This window comes from Suillus fuscotomentosus (genome assembly GCF_016647785.1).
Source record: "Suillus fuscotomentosus strain FC203 chromosome Unknown F5891scaffold_2, whole genome shotgun sequence".
Taxonomy (NCBI): domain Eukaryota; kingdom Fungi; phylum Basidiomycota; class Agaricomycetes; order Boletales; family Suillaceae; genus Suillus; species Suillus fuscotomentosus.
The window spans coordinates 1,097,679-1,118,384 of record NW_024539514.1 but is presented as its reverse complement, the minus strand read 5'-3'; the positions used below and the strand labels follow the sequence as shown (position 1 = coordinate 1,118,384).

Below are 20,706 nucleotides of genomic sequence, written 5' to 3'. Positions count from 1 at the left end.
AGCATAGTAGTTCCAACTATGCTGTCCGCTACATTTTTCAATCTTTGCTAATGCAAGCATTTCGGCATATCTCGGGATTCAAGTTGTTGATAAGTTTTGCAATACCGCGAATGCTTGAAGCCTCAGTGCTCAGCGCTCAGCATCAACCTCACACATCATGTAATTTGCCCTGACTGGTCTCATATTGATGTATCCCTGCCGCTCCTTCCTGGGCCTAACACCAGTATCTGTTCCTCCGCACCCCTGTCAAGGAAGCCAAGTCTCCAGAAACGCCTTGGTGAATCAGGTTCATATTTTATCCCAGGAAGACTCACGTACCAGGGACTTCGAACCGATATATGACATCTGGATGCCATGCGGAATCTGAGGTTGAAGGGGAAATAGAGTTTGAAGGTGAATAGCACGGTGCAAACGAGAGAAGTCAGGACTTGGAATAGGGCAGAGAGCCAGAGTCACGGGCAAGTCAAGGTGAAAGAAGAAGAGCGTATCGCGGAAGTGGTCTTCTTTGCTTATGGTATTGCTGTTTTCTTGGGAGTAGATGAAGGACAAGAACGGGCTATTGTCGAAGACATCAGTAATGCAGGCATTTTGAAACGATCAATGAAAGAAAATGACTAGGAGATTGAGTAATGACATTATCCTATAACCTCTACTGCTTCTCATCTAGCACGACCCAACGATTCCATACCCTCGCGTATATCATGATTTCTTCAGTGAGTTTTTCAAACCGTATCTTGTGAGCCCTACTAAAACACCGTAACTTTCAAGTCGCCTTCCCATCTGCTCAAACTGTCCGTTGCGCAGGGCATCGCCCAGTCTACGCTTCTCGCACGACACCACTCTGTTGCCTGTTTTGTGCTTTCATCCCCTAGGAATGTATTGACACCACAGCAGGCAAGTCTGGGAGGGCTGCACGAGAATATATAGAAATTGATGAACGCGTACACTGAACGAGAAACTCGGAATGGCGAGCTAATTTGTGGGTGTTTCGTTGCCATTTGGCTTGAGAAGTAGCTGATTGTTTTTTGTTTTTGTCTTCAGCTCGATGCCACACATGATCATTTGAACAGCAATGCAATGGAACGGATAACGTGGTTCGTTATTCGGTGAGAACTACTGCGGTGTTAAAATTAAATGATTCGATCTGATCGCTTCCTCAAAGGCTGATTGTGGTCGTCCATAGTGGAGTTGGTGAGTCGTTTGCACTGCAATCTGTGAAAGATGGATATGATCATTGTACTACAGAGCTAAGTGGTTGCACAGCTAGTCGTATATGCAACAATTGGTGAAGACAAGGCAGACCGCATAGCGTTACGGGAAGGAGGGACACTCAGAGCCCTTATCAAGACTGTGTCACAACGATAGGTCAAGAGTCATGGTATTATTGTTACTCAGTCAAATTATTCTCTTCACCTTCATCATATTGCGAAAATACTACGTTTTCCAGAACCACAGTTGTGTGTCGGGATACATATCATCTGAAACTGTCAGCCATTTTGGTGATTAGGGGATACAATGATATTGGCTCGAAAATAAAAATACCCTTTTCCTTTTTAACGTTCACACCTTGGAGAACTAGCACACGCACCTCCGCCTGTGGCCCATCGGCCGAATCGAAAACATTAGTAAAAAGGAATTCATAACACCACGTGCAACGGAGCGAGGTAAAAATCGGCAACGCCAAAACCTAGCAAAAGTCTCTTGATGCTTAATTGTTTAATCCCAAAGGACTGAGGACTCCGCCCCCCTACTGCACGACAGACAACGGACTACAGAATTGACTATTACAAGCGCGCAATGAACCCAGCATCATTGGAATTCTGGCCTTTATTTGAGCATAGTTAGTACTCGACAGAATTATTTTAGGAGGAATATCCGTAGTCACTGTCGAAATCGTAATTATGAATGGGATCAAAATAATTACTGTCATATGAGTCATCGTCCAGGTCGAAGTCTTCTCCTATGGAACTTTCGTATTCATCCCAGCTCACATCGGCCACCACCTCTCGCAACAACTGCACGTCGCGGGCGAGTATACCCGTGGTTGAAATAAACTCAAGGTGGTCCAATCCCTGACCTTCGTTGACGCGATCAATGAGCACGTCAAGGAGATCAGAGGGCCGAATCCCGTTCCAGACGGAAGAGCTAAACTCTAGGCCGTAAAGGACGAGATGGGAGAGTGCTGGGGCAAAAATGGGTCTTTGTTGTGAACGCCTGTTTACGTGCCGCGATACACTGTGCTTCCGTGAACGTAGGGATTTAAGGAGTTGTTCAAGAGCTTGGCGTGGTCCGTGCATGTGCATGTATGCAAGATTACGAGTAGCGCCGTGGCCAAGAACATCAGTCCAGAAACCATCCCAACAAGGGAAGAAAAAGTGGAAGTACATAGCCTCGATATTCCCAAGAGGAACAATCCTTTGTAAGTCACAAAGGATTGTTCTCCTCATTTCATCCGGGAAGTCAAATTCGAGAGTAACAGAGTGCTCCGCCAGCGAATCCGGATCTATCCCAAACTTTGGCCCCGCCCACGACGAAGGGTTCCGGGCCGTACTAGAGTGCAAACGAATGCAACTGGTAGTAGTGCTATGTAGTTGGATGGAACGCGGGACTTGTCGAGACTTATCTGGACTGGCTTTGAAGCAACTTTTCAAGGCGCGAGATATGATGGGACGGCTCAAATTCCATTGACGATTTGGATTTCCTGAAAAGCCCTCGCATACAAGTCGAATTTCTGTTGTCGATTCCTGTAATTCAATCCGAGCTAGCACGTTGGCCACCTCCAACATCTTCGCCGCCAAATGTAACTGTCTTAAGTGAGAAAGTCGAATATTCATGAAGCGAGGTGCGCGAGGGAGCGATATCGTTTGAGGAGGAAGAGTCGGGAGAGCATCTTCTAACTCGAGAGTGTGCAGAGCAGGCATACGACGGAGCACAGAGATCAACTCGTCCAGAGTCGGAAGACATTCCGGTGATAATTTTTTGATACCAAGGACAGTGAGTCCTGTAAGGACGGAAGATGTCCATGATATATCACAGTTCTTGATTTGAAGGCTGCGAAGGTTGGGTGCGGGGAAAGAAATCGGGATTGCTATCCGTGGTGTTTGTTTAATCCCTGCTTCCAAACAAAGAGATTGTAGTTTGGGAGCGGAACAAGATGATAATCTGTCGAGGAATTTCTGTATACAGCAATGCGTCGTGCTACTACCGAAGATGTTACTGAAAAATGGGAGAGAGACCTCTTGCAATCGCTCTATATGCATCAATGTCTTTTGGACGCAGTCCATATAAAATCGCCGACCGGTTTTCAGTTTCAAGGAAGCCATTTTGGACCTCGAGAGCATTTCTTCCGTGGCTTGTAAGGAAATAAGGAACGGAGTAGCCCATAATTCCGGTGTCCCAAGAGCAACTTCACGCCAATGGCGACAAACATGTCCGATTTTGAGCCATGAAAGAACAGCAGGGGCATCAGGAGCATAAACTAACTGGGTCTGCTGAACATGATGGACGAAGATGACGCCAAGGATCTCTGGAGGTATGGAGGATATTGGGGAGAGACTGTTTCGGCGGGTTCGAAGAGATCGCATCATCTCTTTAAGTGTCGCGAGTTCATCGTCAATCTCTATTTGTGCTTTCGATGGTAGGGTAAGACTGTTTGTGATTATTTTTGGACAGGAAAGTGTTACATCGCGGGTGAGTGGTTCTGAAGTGAACATTAGTTTTGAAACGTTTAAAGTCTTCAAAGCTTGCAACTGCCAGGCACGTACTGGACTCCCATTCGGTTACTTCTGGACAAGAAAAACTCATATCGTAGGTGGATGGTTCTGAAGTGGACATCAGTTTTGAAACGAGAAGTTGAAATCTTAATCGGGCACGTACTGCTAGAGTATTAAGACTACCTGAACCACCAGGTGGTTGGTCAGTTGGCAGGGGACAGTTGATTTCTGAAGTTTTAGAGTCTAGACTCAGAGATCGGTCTTAGGTATTGGAAAGAGCGACTAGCTACAGACAATCCCAGGGACTAGGTATGGTGGTGACTAATTGGCCACTACCGTAGCTACTATTAGCTAACGGCGGTGGCGATGTACGCTAACGTACATGATTGTTTATTAAGTATTCCTGAGATCTTGAAGGCAAAGATAGCAGGTTGCACTGAAACTGAGCATTCTGAACGACTACAAGGTTTGTTTAGGCGAGACTGACAACTCAGCAGTACTATCGAGCACACTTCCAGTGCACTCCTAAGTATAGGTACATATACGATCATAAGGTAGGCTTCTGGTGGTCAATCTCTATGTGCGTGGTAATGAAATAGAAGTATCAATGACGATACAAGAGAAAAAAATGCCAATGTTCCACATGCTAATGGATCAGTCTGCAGAGATGGTCTCGAGCGTTTTACTCCACTCAGCGACCTTGGGATGTGCTTGTACCTGAAGAGGGATGAGCACGGCTGTACAGGGAGAGAACGAGTTCCTCTCGCCTTCTTTGGATCGAAATTCAGAACTTGCAGACCCTCCAATGTAGTTGCTCGAGACAGTGCAACGTATGCTTGTCCTGAACGGAAAAGGTTACTTCAAATGTGAGGACACGAATTGGCTACCACAACGAACCCTTCTCGAACACTCTGCCAAGGTCTACCTTGACTCTTTCGAGCGTCTGCCCTTGCGATTTGTGGATGGACATTGCCCACGCTAATATCAAGGGTAGCTACCACCAAGGATTAGGTGCGCAGGTATAATCAGACAATCAAACGCCACACCTGTATCCTGGACACTTGTACCTCTCCACTAGGCAACTCAACTTTCCAGGTTTCAGTCACAATTAGAGCTTCCCTGCGCCCTCTGTTTGGCACCGCAAATTCCACGAGCGGCATGAGCATGTTCGTCGTCGCGGTTTTCTTCCTTTCCGACTTGGGCTTTCCTGTATTCCCGCTACCATCAACATCATCATACTCGGTCCCGTACAACGCTGGGTCAACAAAACGTAAAATTTTGCCCATGCTGCCATTGACGAGCGTCTCATCAATGTTTTTGATCAACATGACCTGGGCACCGACACGAAGAACAAGATTCTTCGGTGCCATGAAGTTTGCAAGCATTTTGTCACGCTGGATTGGATCGGTGATCGTCCCGCCGTCCGAAGCACGGTACTCTTTTTGCTCGGTTTGAAGATGAGACATACGGCCATTGTTGGATCTTTCCACATCCTCTCGACGAGGGAAGCTGCATTGAATCAATTGATGCAGCCGTCAAATTAAACAGAAGACTGACAGCTCGGTTGCTCCCAGACCATCTTCGTCATTAATGGGCCGTGACAAAGACTTAAACCTGGCAATCGATTCTTGCGAAAGCCGCCCGAAACGCATTTCGTTGAGCATATCAACAAATTCTGAAGAACGCTTAGTATAGAAATTTGACTGATTTCTTCTTCCTTACGCTGATCTTTTTGCCTAAAGACTTTGTTCAGATTGAATGTACGTTTGATAGTCTGGCTCCAGAGCTGAGCTTCAAAAGCAAATTTGACCTGGCTAGTACCCTTTCCGACGGGGGGTAGCTGGAAGAAATCGCCAGTGACCACGACCTACAATCGGTTTTAGTGGTGTTGAGTGAAATGGACTGTGAGGCGAACCTGAATTCCTCCAAATGGTTCTGAAGATTTCCGTATCAAACTGCCAATTCGTGCAAGTTTGTCAAAGAGTTCTCCGTCCAACATTGAAACTGATGATATGATACGTGTAATGCAGAAGTCTGCAGTTGCTAAACGAACGTACCTTCATCGATAATGAGGACCTTTGTCCGCAACCACCTCGACGCAGCTTTCTTGTTCTTACGGACTCTGTTGACGAGCTCCTCCGCTGAGCCTTCTCCGATGCCAATGCCTGCAAATGAATGAATCGTGACGCCACCAATGTTACATGCCGCAATTCCTAGCCATGTTATGTCAGAAAACATGAAACAGTGAGTATATGCGTCCTCACCCGTTGATGCAGTAATGGCAATAGCATCAGAAGATTTGATGTATCTCTTTTGCAATGTACGAATGATTTCTCGAAGCAAGACCGATTTCCCAGTACCTTATCAGCATACATTCAGGCAAAATCACAAAATGAAAGTTTATTTACAACATACCAGCACTACCGGTGTAAAACACGCTATTCCCGCTTTCTACGAGGCGAAGAATCTGTGTCTGTTCCTGGCTAAGGAACACTCCAGCAAGGCTGGAACTAGATTTTGATGACGAGGGAGCGACTGTCGACGACGTAGACTTTACTGTTGGTAAAGAAAATTTGCTCGAGGACTTGAAGTTAGATGAGGAGGATAGCGCGTCCTCATTCCAACTGGGCGGAAGCTGACGTTTCTTTGCCGGTGGCAGATCTGGAGCAGGTGGGAGGGGTCGTTTGGTCCCGTTCGCTATTTGTTTCGTGCTGATTTCTGGCCGTTCTCCAGGTGGTTGCTTCCCCGTGAGCGCATCAAGCGCAAGTTGGATATCTTTCATACGTTGTGATCGAACTTCAGCCTGAGGTGCCTTTGAAGACTGAGATTGGGTGGGCTGGGTGGCTGGCCATGAAATACGGTCCTCAGACTGAGAACTGCTTTGTGACCAGTCGCGTTTGATTGTACGCAATCCAGAAAGCGATGATTGACCTCCACTGGACATGTCGGCCAATAAACTTGTACAGCGTGGAGAATTCGGAACTACGACAAAGGCTAGAAATTGGCGCGAGCGTCGCCAGACTTTTTCCGAACAAATAAAGAGGCTTGAAAACAAGTCAGTACGCGAAGTCAAGGGGTCGTCGAAGGGTACAGCGACGCGTCGGACAGCCTATTCACGTGACTCAGGACCGTCACCCTTATTGTGTAAACTTATGCTTGATATGCTACGACGCTGAAATTCGACGATGCCAAGTGTACTGTAAGAGCTGAGTTCGGTTGTTGCTCGAAGCAAAATGATCATCAGAAATAGCCTATTTGACTGATATCAGACCTGGATCCATCTGTTACATCCACAAGTATGATAAACTAGCAGCGAAGAAAAGATTCTTTGAAGGGATATGTAAGGCAGAGTATAACCATGTCAGACTTCCTGGAAAATGAAATCTGCATTTCTCAACTGCCTATCTCCACGTTGATTAGACGTAGAGACGACCGTTCGTCTCAGGCCCTTCACCAGAACCGGTACAGGGTAGAAGCATAGAGCACTGTCCGGGCAGAAAGAGGCCATTATGATATGTATAAAGAGAAAAGAAAAAAAGCTGAGAAAGCTCTTTTATGATATCCGACATGTCTACCAAATATAACCAAACATTTTAGACTCAATCAGATCATGTGATTACGCCACTAAACCAATGATCGGAATCGCTCGTGCTGCTTTCACCAGCTCAAAGCTATAATGACCAAGTTGAACGCGGTCGTTGAGCTTCTGCAAAGCTCCAAGGTCAAGGAACGACAAGAAGGAATAATTTCTCTCAAAGAAGCTTTCTCGCGCGATGATGTTGTCCTCAATCTCGAGGAGGGACGCGCCTGGCTGGTCGTGTATCAGGCCCTCTTCACAGCAGTTACTAGTGAAAAGGCAGAATGTGTCAAGAAAGCTGCGTCAGGCAAGAACGCATCGACAGGTGCCGCTGCCCTGCGCAGACTTGGGGATGCGACCACCACCGTTCGTTGGCTAGTAGAGAGAAGCAACTGTCGGCTCACTGCCAAAGTCCTGACACCCCTCCTAACACATCTCTTACAAATGATGGTTTACCGTGGACAGCTGTACACTCCGCTCGCTCTTTCCTACCTCAAGACCATCAAGATACTTCTCAGCTGGACGCCACACATGGATCACATCGACGCGGCCACTTGGATCAGCATAGCTGAATTGGCTTTTAACATCATTTTAGACGATCCCATAAAGAGAAAATTCGACGACATTACTGGAGAGAGTCATGATGAGAGCATGCAAGTCGACCTTTCCGCCATGTACCAAGATGACTCTGACGAGGGTGACGATCGTGGGCCCTCTGCATCCACACAAAAGCGCAAGCGAAAGGCAAGGGAACACAGTTCCACGCCTGTCCCAGGTGCTACACATCCTACAAGGTTGCTCAAGGCCGCTGTATACCGTTCGGTTTCTTTGGAGCAAATCGAATGTGCTTCCCTACTTGTCCTTCTGTTCCGTTCTCCTACAGCTCCCTTCCTTTCGGAGGATATACCAAACTTATCGTTGTCTATCCTGACCCGCATGACACGATTCTTAGAACGCTATCCCGGCGACGCATCCCTTCACCACGACTACCTTCTTGCCTTGCAACCAGTATTGTCCCATCTTTGTCTAAATCGGACAAAGGACGTTAAAACGTTCGCTTATTCAACGTGGGACCAACTGGTTGGACTGTGGGGTACCAAGAACAAGCGCATGAAGGAAAGTCTGGTTGGTATTTTGAGAACGTTATTCCCGTTCTTTGCGCATAATGACCTTCATGCGTATACCGCTTGGGCTGATGGAGTGTACAAACTTTGGACCCTCCTGAGTAGCGAGGCTGAGAGTCGACGCGGTCTTGATAGTCTGTCTCTCGACTCTTTGAGGCTCGAGATACTTCCCTCGAACGCCGAGAACTACGGACGTGGAGTGTTTGTCGCTCACACATTCAGGGCCGGGTGGCATTTTGATTATTCTCAAGCCCTTGCGTGGGCTTTAATGGAGTTACAAGCTGACTGTGCGAAGAAGGCGAGTCTCCATCTATTAATTGACTTTATACAAACTGACCGCTATAATACAGCTCTTCGATTACTCCGAGTGGCAGCATGCTGGTACTTCGGATGGTGAAGAAAGCATAGGAAAGCGTGTCAAGCGTGAAAACCCTATAGCGTCTCTTCTTCATTCTATACAGTCGACAACCGCTTCCGGCGTTCGGACGTATCATCTCCAAGTTCTCCTATTTTTCATTGATCGATACTGGTCGTGCCTGCACAGGGACAATAAACTTCAAGAGAATGTAATGAACACCTTGCTGCGATTTGTTTCTGTCGATGATCCCATCATCCAATCCTGGACTTTCCTATGCTTCGCCGCAATTGCACAGTCAGATGGCCTCCTGAGTTCACATGCAACCCAGTCACCACCAGTTGCCGTCCGTAACTCCGCCGTCTGGGATCCTGTGTGGACTCATGCCATGCGCAGAGCCAATGTACCTGTGGTTTGCAGGGCAGCATGCCATACCGCACACACACTTATCATTCACTCCAAGCTCCTATTAACATCTCAGCGAGTTCTGATCGAAATCGAGACCTTGGCGAAGGATCTGGATCTGCAGGGCCCTGCATTTCCCTATGATTCTGTATGTATGTTTCTGGCACAATGTTTGCGTGTTGCAAGCCAAGATGTGAGGCTGTACAGGATGCAGTTGGAGGAGAAGGTTCTTAGCTGGCTTCTTGATAATTGGAGAGTTGGTGCTGGGCAGGCGGTGAAGGATACCAGTGGAAAATCCCGGATGCCACTTCACACCATTGGTGACATTATTGGGTTGCTAGAGAGCATATGTGGAATGTCGAAGCGAAGCGATCTTCTTTGTCGCATGATACTTCCCGGTTGTGCGATCGTGGAGCTCATGGAGGAAGAGCGGAAGACCAAGGTCATCCGCGGTTTCCTGCTTGATGCTCAACTTCCTTCCTTCCGCAAGGACGCCGTATCTACAAGCTGCGACAAACTTACACACAGCTCTATTAATGACGAGTTGACCATCGACTCCGAGCTCGTTCAGCCCCGAGGGCGCGAGCGTCGAGTGACTTCGTCTCTGCTCAAAGCGATGGAATCTCTCATTGTCGAGTGGGACACGTTCAGGGAAACCAACGCCCACCCCACTGCCGAAAAGCTCCGTCAATCACTCGATGCTGTTGTGACCGCCTTTGCGTTTGAGACCCTGCTTGTATGGAATGGAATGCGGTGTAATCGACGCGTTCTGCAATCCGCCGGCCGAGTAATGTCACTTCTTGCACCACTCTTAACAGATCCACGCTGGACAGCAGATGAACGCGTGCTAATATTACACGCTCTAGAGCCCCTGGTAATGAATGGAGAGGAGCGTAGCACAAATGAGGAGTGGGAAGCTATGCTTGGCCCGGATCTTGGCTCTGGCATTAGATCGCACACTCTCAAGGGCCTGAAACAAAATCTCTCTGAGAGACATCACTCTCAGACAGTTCGACGGCTATTTCAGCGTGTCTTTTGGGCAAATGCAGACGTGAGTTCTCGTTGCGCCACATACCAGTGTTCAATATGTTGACAAATCTTTAGATTCAAGATGCATTCTCCACGGTTTCTGAAGCCCTTCGGGAATCTCTTCGCACTATGACAGGCCAATTTCACCAAGGAGCGCAAGATGTTCATGCTATAGATGCAGACGGATTTGGCGATATCATGACAACTCACACAGGACCACCAACACAAGAGGATGCTGCTCATGATGACATCACCGTTGCAAACCAGTACCTTGCTGACCTATGTGTCACATTCCTCGCGACGACACCTGTCCTTCGATCCTCGTCTGCGGAAGTCTTGCGCGACAAAGAGTTGACGAAGCTCATAGTTCATTGTCCCGCAGAAAGGTTGCTTTTGATAGGCAATGCAGTCCTAGGATCAGTTCGACGGCGGGTTTGGAGTCTGGATATCGATGTCCTCAACGCGCTCCTCGAAAAATTAGGAGATCTTCTTGAATTGCACACTCATAGTCGTAATGTTGATCTGCAGCTTATGGCTGTTGATTTACTGGACTCCACTTCGCATTTTTGGCTCCAGAAGTCAAATGCGGGCACTGATGTCGGAGATCATATCCGCGACTTGTGTGGTTGGCTCAGTCATAACATGATGAAGAGGAAATTTGTTTCATGGAAAACGCGCGACTTCGCCTCCCAATTTTTTGCTAGGTATATCGCCCAAGATCCTTCCGAGTCCTTTTGGCCAACCGTATGCCAAAAGAAACCTGTAGAGAGACCCTCTACCATTATCCCAATGCTGAATATGGATCAAGATATCCGTGTACGCTTCCGGGCTGCAGTCGTAAATGCTCGTCTCTTCACCCTAGCTCGCTTTGCTGGTCGGAACTCCCTTGATATGTACAATATTATCAAAGAGGCGTTGACGAAGGATCTCTCGAAGTGAGTCTTGTTCTGTTTCCTTATCTAACCACTGACAATCAGGACACAGTTATGAGCAAATGCTCACTCGTACTTTGTGCCTCGGTAATATCATGGTCGTGAGCTCCGCTGTGAGGCGTGGACCCTACTGGCACTTGATCGAAGCGGCTTTCCATAGCTCACATTACACAAAGCATATCCAAGCGACTCTGACTGGTGTTTCTGAGAGACTTGGACTCCCTAAACTGTCAGACCTCTTCGAAGCCTACGCTTCACAGATTGCGTACTCCATTCGACAGGCTTCCCAGGATGTGTGTGGTCTCTCTCCTGAGCTCCTTGGCTACCGGGATCGAAAGGAATGCGCAGAAGCAACCTTCCGTCTTTTTACACCCACCAATGTCATGGCAGGCGGAAATTCAGAAGCAGTGAACCATGGCCGCCGACTATTCCTGGCCCACTGCGCCGCAGTTCAAAAGACAGTTGCTGATGGCTTGCAGGAATGTTTGGGTGATCTCATTGGATTCCAACTTGTGTTTTGGCTGGATGATGGACGAGTTGATTGTGACACGCCACCGGAGCAGTTGAAAAAGATGCTAAAGGTCAAGGGAGTTGACCTTGGCCAAGAACAGGGTTTCAACAACTGTGTAGAGCAAAATGCGGCGAGCATTGCAGCAGCAGTGATTCGTTGCCTAGGTGACCAAGACTTCTCCGCCGATGGCCCGATCATGCAAGCAATCAAAGCGCATGATTCGAGCCACTCCGCTCAGGTTTTCAAGATTCTGTCCAAGTACCGAACCTTGGGCGACTTCAACCTCCACAGCCCAAATCTTCCTGCGTTTGGCTCATCCACTGTCCTACGAGCTCTCAATTGGTGCATTTCTCTCGCGATCCGCGATCACGTCAAAGCCATATCCTATCATGTCCTCCACCAGCTTTTCTCCGAAGTCCAGAGATCGCCATTAGTCAATGAACAGATCCGCCTCCTGAATGGCATTTCTCTTCTAGTAGCGGTCCGTCATGAGGACTTCCAAGAACCCACGTTACTCCACACTCTAATTCATGAAGCAACTTCCCTTCTCGCTCAGGCAGACCTCGTACAGGCGGCTCGCTCATTCCTCGAATGGGGCTTTACCATGTATCTCTTGACAGTCTCAAGTGGATCCAAGGTTTCCTGATGTGCTCATTCGCGTGTGCGCTCAGGCTCATGATTATTCACTGGCCACCGATGACGTTCAAATCGCGAACATAGGCAAGGGTCTGTTGCATTGGATCGACAGGCAAGCTCTCGAGCTTTGCCGAAGTTCCAAGATCAGGTCGCAGGTCATGAACGCCCTGTCAGCTTGGCCGCATCAGCCCTCGTCTGAGCTGTTGTCAGTTTATGAGGATATCACTGCGGATGGTCTTTCGATGATTTTGAGCGACTTTCGCATTGCGTCCAACAAATTTCGCCTTGTCAGACGGCTTCGAGACCTCGCAGAGCAGCGCCTTTATGATCAAGCGCAATTCGCTAAGACTGATTTTTGGCGCCTGAAAGATTTCATTCCTGCCAGGGACCAGCTCCAATCTGACGATATCGACGCATTCGCTTCTTTGTTGATTGCAAATAATGGGGACATCTACAGCTTCGGAAGTGAACAGCCCTTTCTGCAAACATTGCGGGGACGACATCGGCGCAGTGCAAAAAAGTCACAGATGGAATCTTCACCCCAGCGCGTGATCATTCAGACGCTGCTTGCTATGGTGGACGGAAACTCACCACAAGAAGTCAGTCTCGCTTACTCCACCCTTCGATCCGTTGTATCAGCTTCTTCGTCGGACATGCTCCTCCTTCAATCTTGGCCTATCGAGTCGAGAGCTGCTTTGGAATATCTCCAACAATATCCTATCAAAGCGAGGTCTCGGTGTGTCCGCGGCATTGACGAACTGAAGGCGACGGTCAACTGTCATATGGAGTCTGAATTCCAGAAATGGGTCAGCGAGCTAGCGGTCTTGCTGAGCGACGTGCTCAGCGCTGTAGACCCGTTTTACGCACAATTCTCAACATTTATGGAGTGCGATGTTTCTTTTGCCGATGAAATGCTTCCCGTATTGGTCCACACTTTGCTGCAGAACGAACTTGATCAACCAGAATCAACGGGTGCGCCTTCGAAATCTCGTCTATCACAATATTTCAGCACCATGCTAGTGTTAGAGAATGTCCATTTGTCCTGCTTAAGGTCCATTGTCGGCGTCGTGCTTCACCTTCGCAATTTTTGCCCGAAAGGATCCACTGATTCTCTGGCTCATGACAAATGGCTTGATATCGATTACATGCTCCTTGCAAGAAGTGCAGTGACATGCGGCGCGTATACGACTGCTCTCCTATTCCTCGAGCTCGCAGAGGAGTACCAGTCCTTGGACATGGACAATACAGCAGGCACAGAACATCTCCTTTTCGAAATTTACAGCCACATCGACGAACCTGATGGATTTTATGGGATCAAGACCGCCGATCTACGGCATTTCCTCATCAAACGGTTTCATCATGAGAAGCAGTGGGAGAAAGCATTTCGTTTCCACGGTGCTGCCCTTGAGGCCGGAAGCCCTGAGGCAGTCGACACAGACGGTCTGCTCAGTTCTTTCCATGCTTTTGGCTTCGACCGTCTTGCTATTGGCACTCTTCAGACGTCCCAGATTGGCCTCGACACGAGGAACTCCTCGTCCGCCATGTGCTACCAACTGGGTTGGCGTACTGAAACTTGGGACTTACCTGACAATACAGGGGATGGTTCCGGGGCCACGCTTTATCAGGCGCTGCGAGCAGTGTATAGGGAACGGGACCCGCATGTAGTCGACGTCATTGTTCGCAGCTCGCTTGGCGATGAAATGACCCGCCTGCGGCACCTTGGCACTGAGAACATCTCGGGTATCCGCGAGGTTGCTCGTAACATAATGTGTCTCGGTCAGATTACCCAGTGGAGGAGTCATTCTATGCAGCAGCAGCTTTCAAGCAAGTCAGAAGATACCCGCAATCTGCCCAAGCTCGATGAAATTAATTCCGACTTTGAGTGAGTTTTGACAATGATTGTGATCTAGCTTGCGTTGATCTTTTTCATGTGCGACAGATTTACCGATTTGGAACAGATTATTGCAACGAGGATCTCATTGGTACGGTCGGTCAGGCAGAGAGAGGAACGAAAGCAAATCGGTGATCTCGCCACACCATTTGTCCGTGGGATTCTAGACATCGAGAAGCGATGCCTCGTTCGCCTATCCATTGCCGCTCGGAAATCTAATCAATTGCAAGTGGCATTGAACTCTATCGTGAAAGCCCAGCGACTCGAGAAAACCGCCAGCTTTGAAGTTGCTCGTGAATTCGCCAATGTTCTGTGGCTCCAGAAGGAGCAAAAGTTAGCAGTGCAGTACCTCAAGGACTTGGTAAATGGTCAGGACTTGGGTGCTGATGGCACGATAGAAAAGGCGTTGTCGTTTGCTCGACTGGTATGCTCTTTTTTTCTGTAATAGTGCAAGTTATTCATGTCTTTGATAGGGAGACTGGATCGCCGAGGCCTGCCTAGAAAAACCAACTGACATCAAGCGCAAATTCTTTGATCCTGCTGTCGAGCTCGCCATCGCAGCCGAGAAGCGGACGGACGTTCGCGACCACGCATGTGCCACTGTTTTCCGCAAGTGTGCGCTTTTTGCAGACCAACAGTATCATTCGATCCTGAAATCGTCAGACGCCATGCGCTGGCACATCTATAAAGAGCGCAAGAAACAGGAGGTCAAACAGAGAGAGAGCCAGCTGCAGAAAACCCAACAAGGAACAAACGAGTACCATGCATTAGTGGAAGAACAAAAGAAGGCAAGAACTGTACTAGCTGAAGATTTGAAGGCCTATGCGGGCCATACGGAGGCGCGAGACGCATTCCTTGAGCTAGCTATTGACATGTACTCTCGCTGTTTGGCTTCCTCCGATCGCTTTGATGACGATGGTCCCATCCGCTTTTCATCCCTTTGGTTCGCGAATTTTGACGACCTCGGCATCCAGGACAAGCTCAAAGCCGCTCTCGATCGCGTGCCCTCCCGCAAGTTTGTCTTCCTCTCTCATCAGCTGTCTGCTCGCATGTCAAAATCCTCGGCAGAGATCCCGAAGAATCAGCAAAATCTTCAAGGACTAGTCTTGCGCATGTGTCAAGAGCATCCTTTTCACAGTCTGTACCAGGTATTCTGTTTACGTCCAGAGCAACCCCAGGGTGTGCGAAGGACTTCCTCGCGATTTGAGCTCCCATCATCGCAGTCGGATCGCGGTGGAGCTGCGAGCGCCATCTTCGATAGGCTGCTCAGTGATCCCATACAAACAGCGAGGATCCGATCGATCGAGCACGTCTGTGACGCTTCTCTGGAATGGGCCAAGTATCCCATCAAGCATGGACCTGTGATAAAGAAAACCAATAACGGACTACTCATCCCCGATGCCTTGTCCATTCGGAAGCTGCGCGATATCCAGGTTCCTGTCATAACCTGCCGTACACCCATCGATCCAACCCTCAAGTACAACGATTGTATCTGGATCAGTCGCTATAACCCAGAATTCACCACAGCCGGGGGTGTCAACCTCCCGAAAATTAGTGTCTGCTATGGGAGCAATGGGGAGCAATTTAAGCAGCTCGTACGTCATCTTCATAAAATTCATACGCGTTCTGACTTCTGACATCTCTGTAGTTCAAAGGCGAGGGCAACGATGATATGCGGCAGGATGCTGTTATGGAGCAAGTTTTCCACCTGTGCAACATGGTGCTGCGCTATGATAAGGAAACTCGGAGACGGAATCTTAACGTCCGCGATTACAAAGTTCTACCTCTCGCCACCCAAGCCGGAGTCATCGAATTCGTAGGCAACACCAACCCCCTCCTAAAATGGCTCCAAGACGCGCACCTCAGGTAATTTACTCTCACTTCCCGTCTATGGCAAATTTAAAAAGTCGCGCATTCGTAGGTACCGTCCTGGCGACATGAAACACACACAAATCGTAACGATGTTAAAACAAACGCGCGAGAAACATGGCGGAAAGACCGACGCGATGGTCAAAGCCTTCCAACTTATATGCGAACGAACCCAACCCGTGATGAGGCACTACTTTACCGAAAAGCATAAAACCCCCATCACCTGGTTCGCCATGCGTCTCAACTACACTCGCAGCGTTGCTACCACTTCCATTGTGGGGCACATCCTAGGTCTGGGAGACCGCCATGTACAGAATATACTGATTGATAATGGGTCGGGAGAGGTGGTCCATATTGATTTAGGGATCGCTTTTGATCAGGTGCGTTTGTATCATGTCTGACCAAACGTCCACTCACTCTGCACAGGGCAAACTATTGCGTATCCCAGAAAGAGTACCGTTCCGAATGACGCGGGACATGGTCGATGGGATGGGGAAGTGCGGAACGCAAGGCGTGTTCCAGCGCTGCGCAGAAGAAACCCTCCGCGTGTTGCGTGACAGGTCAGACGTCATACTCACCGTGCTTGAGGTGTTCAAACACGACCCGCTGCATTCTTGGCACGTCTGCTTCTCCCTCCCCATATTCAACGTTGACTAACCCCCCACAATAGGACAGCGAGCGAGCTAAAGATTAAAAAAGTCCAAGACAACACAGCAGAGCCTACCCGAGTTGCCCGCGATGTGTCCCGCTTCGGTGCCATCGCCCTAGACCTTCAGAGCGGATCAGCAGACGAAGCTGCCGATCGTGCGCTTGCAGGCGTCGCGCGCAAGCTCGACAAGGCTCTGAGTGTAGAGTACACGGTCAATGAACTCATAGCGGAGGCTACGGATATCGTGAATTTGGCGAATATCTACCAAGGTGAGTTCTGGCCGTGTTCTGATTCTTGGTCTGGTTGATCGCTGACCGGCTTGGTAGGATGGAGTCCCGACTACTAGACATCGAGGACATTTTAAAATGAAATCCTTTATCAGCTACTTATGCATGTTTATCTCGCTTTCCTGGACTACACAAGTTTTGAGCATTCAATTCATTAGTCTCCACGTGCATTGTGTATCCCTAGTCATTCTCATTTCTATACATCGATCAATCGTGCATATACGACAGACAAAACGACATGAGATTACATCAATCAAACAACAAACGCACAAAAAGAAGAAAATGGAAACTCCAACACAAGCGAGCGCAGGACAAGCACACAAGGTCCAGTCGTCGTCATAGGTGTGAGGTGGGGGTAATCGGGGGGTAAAACAAAAAAACGAGGAGGGAGATAAAGAGTACACCACAAAAAGAAACAAGCAAAAAAGTACAAAAAAGAAAGGATGAAATTCTTTGACGCGTAATTGTAAAGGAACGCGCGCATTTTCGTCTACAAGTATAGATGAATTGGGTGGATGATTTGATACGACACGATTGTTGTATGATGTTTAGAACACGGGGTGAGGATGGATGCATGTATTACAAAACTCGGTATACGGATTTGGTATCAGCGAGTGCGTTACAGTGGGCGGGTAGATGCAAGAGGTAGATGGTTCGGCATGGAGCAACAAGAAGCTTAAAGTTCAGGTGTAGAGCGTGGGTTACCGTTATGGGCTAGGACAGGAATGGGATGGAAGACAAACAGATCACTTGTTCTTAGCAATCTCCCGCGCAGCTTTGATAAGGGGTGAAAGTGTGCGGAGCGGTTCGCACTGTTTAAAGAACGGATGCTTCAAGTAAAAAACACATAAGGTCCAAATCACAGGTAACTGAAACCGAGGCGACACACCTGCAACAACTCACTCGCCGTAGGTCGTTTCTCAGCGTCCACCTCCAACGTCTTTGCAAGATAATCACTAAATATCGACGAGAGTGCCTCGGGGTTCGCAATTGTAGGCGTTCCATTCGTGGCGATCAAATAGAGCGCTTTGAGTGGGTTTTGGTTGAGATACGGGGGTTCGCCTTCAATCATTTCTATATAGACATCGTCAGTAAAGTACAGCACAAACAAAAGAGGAGAAACGCATACCGATGGCCATGATCCCCAAACTCCAGATATCAACCTTGGGCCCATACTCTTTCCTGGTTACCACCTCCGGGGCCATCCAATAAGGCGTGCCTACCATCGTCGTGCGCTTCGAGCTTGCAGGGTCTGAAATCTGCGCGCAAAACCCAAAGTCCGCTGCGGGCACGTCAAAATGACACGACCATACGTAAGAGAGCCACTCACTGAGTTTAATATCCCCCCCAAGGCTCAACAACACGTTATCACTCTTGATATCCCTATGAATAACGCCATGACGATGGAGGTGCTCCAGCCCCTGGCACGTTTCCCTGCTCACAGCAGCAATCTGACCCTCTGTCATCAAGTTTGCAGTAACGACATCTGTCAAGCTTCCCCCCTCCATATACTCCATCACGACCCAAAGGTCGTTCTTGTGCAAAAACGAGTCGATGTAATTTACGATATTCGGGTGTCGAGAAGCGCGCATGACGAGAATCTCATTGATAATGAGGTCTTTCTTGGGTTGTTTATCCAAGTCCATTTGCTTGATCGCAACCGATAAATTGGTGCCCACTTGGTATGCTGTGTACACGCCTCCAGAGGCACTACAAAGGGCTCAGTAAAGGAAGGAAGAAAACAGCACTACCTACCCTTGCCCGATCTTGACAAGGTTTCGGTATAACTTCGTCGGATCCGCATCGGTGCATATCTGCTGCAGCCGCTTGATGATATCGTCTTCTTTATCACCACCGCCCTTTTTCTCCCTGCGACGCGGGGTAGCGATCCCAGCTTGCTTTGCTAGGGTTGGGGGTTGGGGTGGTGGTGGTGCGGGCTTAGGCTGGTCACGATCTCTTTCACGCTCTCTTTCACGGTCACGGTCACGATCCCGTTCGCGGTCGCGGTCCCTTTGACCTTTGGTGCTAAGATCGGTCTGGCTAGTGCCGATACTAGGGGATCGAACCCGGGTCATGGTTGTGTTGGCGCGTCCCAGGTCCTGGGATTTGGATGATTTGGGAGGTGCTCGTTGGGATGTACTGCGGTCGAGTGCAGCTGCTGGGAGGGGGGGTGCTGGGCGGATGGGGGTCGTGGCGGGTGATGGGGCATAAGGAATTGAAGGGGAAGGAAGGGGCTTTTTGGGAGGTTGAGGTGCGCTGCGCTAGAAGGAGACATGCTTAGGTGAGCGGAGATAAAGAAAGTGAGTGCATACTGGATTGACGAAACCTTCGTTGGCGCTTGTGGATTGCTCGACGCCTACGGCACCCATCTTGTCCCATACGTCGCCTCTTCCTTCTTGATAGAACTTCACGATTTCCATAACTGCTTGGGGGTTCTTTTCTTGTTCGCTCCTGCTGATACCGGATTCTTGGAGTAGCTGCTGCCATTCCTTTGGGAGACCTGTGAACTCGCCCGTGGAAGAGTTGAAACCGACATGTGTAAGGTGAACAGGATCGTAAGGAGTGCTGATTTCTGGACGCTTTGAAGGAGCGAGAAAGTCGAACATGCCACCTAGCATGCCACCCTTTTTAAGCTTTACGGTGGTGGCGCTACGACTGCGAGTACCGGAATTCGTACTTGTAATTGCGGGTAGATCGGGTAGGATGTCGACTGGCTCTGAAGTGTATGGAGTATCTGTGATTGGCACTGATAGACGACGTGTTGCGATGGGGCTACTGCTTGTAAAGATATCGTTTAGAGTTGCGGTGTTTGCCCTACTTGGACGAGTAGGAGGAGTAGGTGACATTTGTTGTTTTATTGGAGCTGCAGCGAAAGGATCTGGAGCTGAAAGGCTATGTTTCCTTCCTCTTGACTGTGCTTTGTGCAGACTATTCCTAACTTTTGGTGAAGAGGGATCGATTGGTGTTTTACTACGGGTTGATGGCGGTTGCGGTGCCGAGCGAGAAGGAGTCAATGAAGGTAGAGAACTTGTTGAATAAGGATCTTTGTAACTGTAAGTTGCCGCTTGAGCAACTGTAGCAGCAGCTAGAGCTGGGTCCGCCAGTAGATCCGTATATTCTTGAACGCTTTCTCTTGAAGGACGATGATATTCTATTGTGATTTTACTTTGACGGCGTGTTGAAGATGGCGTGTGTCGATGGACACTCATCGCGGCTGCTAGTAACCGTTGCTGCTTTGATGGTTGGCAACCTAGCGAGTGTGAATAATTTCGTCGTCACTGTGAATGACGATCAAGACAACCACAATTTAAATCGCCAATGTCGATCAAGTCGATGTCCTCGAGCAGTTTGCTGGATCTAACAAGTCCTTGCTCGATGCAACGAACGCCGTACGAGTCGACTTGTGATGACAAAGCTTTCTCAGGTCACACGTGACAGGGGCTCAGCGAATGAAAATTTAAATTATATCGGTGAACCTAGTCCGAGCATGTTCATTATGCGGGCGTTGATGTCAGACCAATTTTCGGACGCGGTGACCCGGGGGATCGGGGTCCTCTAGAGGGGTACTACTACCTCCGATCGTAACGGGCAATTCATCCCGCCGGTACTGCCTTTTAGAGACAATCATCCTAAGGACTTCCAACTCACGAAATTTAAAGGGGCTTTCGACTCTTCCATTATCCGTCCATGACCTGCCATGACCCGCCGCACTGCCAACAGAGAGCACG

The 20,706-nt window shown here is 48.7% G+C and overlaps 4 protein-coding genes across 4 annotated transcripts; 2 read left to right on the top strand and 2 right to left on the bottom strand.

The window, feature by feature from the left end:
• Positions 1 to 670: 670 nt before the first annotated feature.
• On the top strand, positions 671 to 927 carry F5891DRAFT_939099 (uncharacterized protein; the record flags this gene model as incomplete). The annotated part of the gene is made up of 2 exons (XM_041374212.1): positions 671 to 736; positions 769 to 927. Coding segments are annotated over 2 exons (225 nt in total), but the record flags the coding sequence as incomplete, so codon positions are not given.
• Positions 928 to 1,778: 851 nt separating this feature from the next.
• On the bottom strand, positions 1,779 to 4,044 carry F5891DRAFT_216402 (uncharacterized protein). The gene is made up of 2 exons (XM_041370940.1): positions 3,877 to 4,044; positions 1,779 to 3,821 (listed from the first exon to the last, which is right to left on the bottom strand). The coding sequence occupies exon 2, from the start codon at positions 3,711 to 3,713 to the stop codon at positions 1,863 to 1,865; it is 1,851 nt and encodes a 616-aa protein (XP_041233416.1). The 5' UTR covers positions 3,714 to 3,821; positions 3,877 to 4,044; the 3' UTR covers positions 1,779 to 1,862.
• Positions 4,045 to 7,353: 3,309 nt separating this feature from the next.
• On the top strand, positions 7,354 to 17,320 carry F5891DRAFT_1169034 (uncharacterized protein; the record flags this gene model as incomplete). Its single annotated transcript, XM_041365477.1, has 12 exons — positions 7,354 to 8,712; positions 8,765 to 10,225; positions 10,279 to 11,138; positions 11,188 to 12,252; positions 12,284 to 14,164; positions 14,222 to 14,597; positions 14,647 to 15,768; positions 15,822 to 16,039; positions 16,095 to 16,422; positions 16,469 to 16,659; positions 16,713 to 16,960; positions 17,163 to 17,320. The coding sequence occupies exons 1-12, from the start codon at positions 7,390 to 7,392 to the stop codon at positions 17,318 to 17,320; spliced, it is 9,231 nt and encodes a 3,076-aa protein (XP_041233415.1). The 5' UTR covers positions 7,354 to 7,389.
• A 202-nt stretch (positions 17,321 to 17,522) lies between these two features.
• Positions 17,523 to 20,285, bottom strand: F5891DRAFT_216220 (STE/STE20/PAKA protein kinase). The gene is made up of 6 exons (XM_041370939.1): positions 19,291 to 20,285; positions 18,734 to 19,239; positions 18,309 to 18,688; positions 18,108 to 18,260; positions 17,868 to 18,052; positions 17,523 to 17,808 (listed from the first exon to the last, which is right to left on the bottom strand). The coding sequence occupies exons 1-6, from the start codon at positions 20,185 to 20,187 to the stop codon at positions 17,725 to 17,727; spliced, it is 2,205 nt and encodes a 734-aa protein (XP_041233414.1). The 5' UTR covers positions 20,188 to 20,285; the 3' UTR covers positions 17,523 to 17,724.
• Between the last annotated feature and the right edge of the window lie 421 nt (positions 20,286 to 20,706).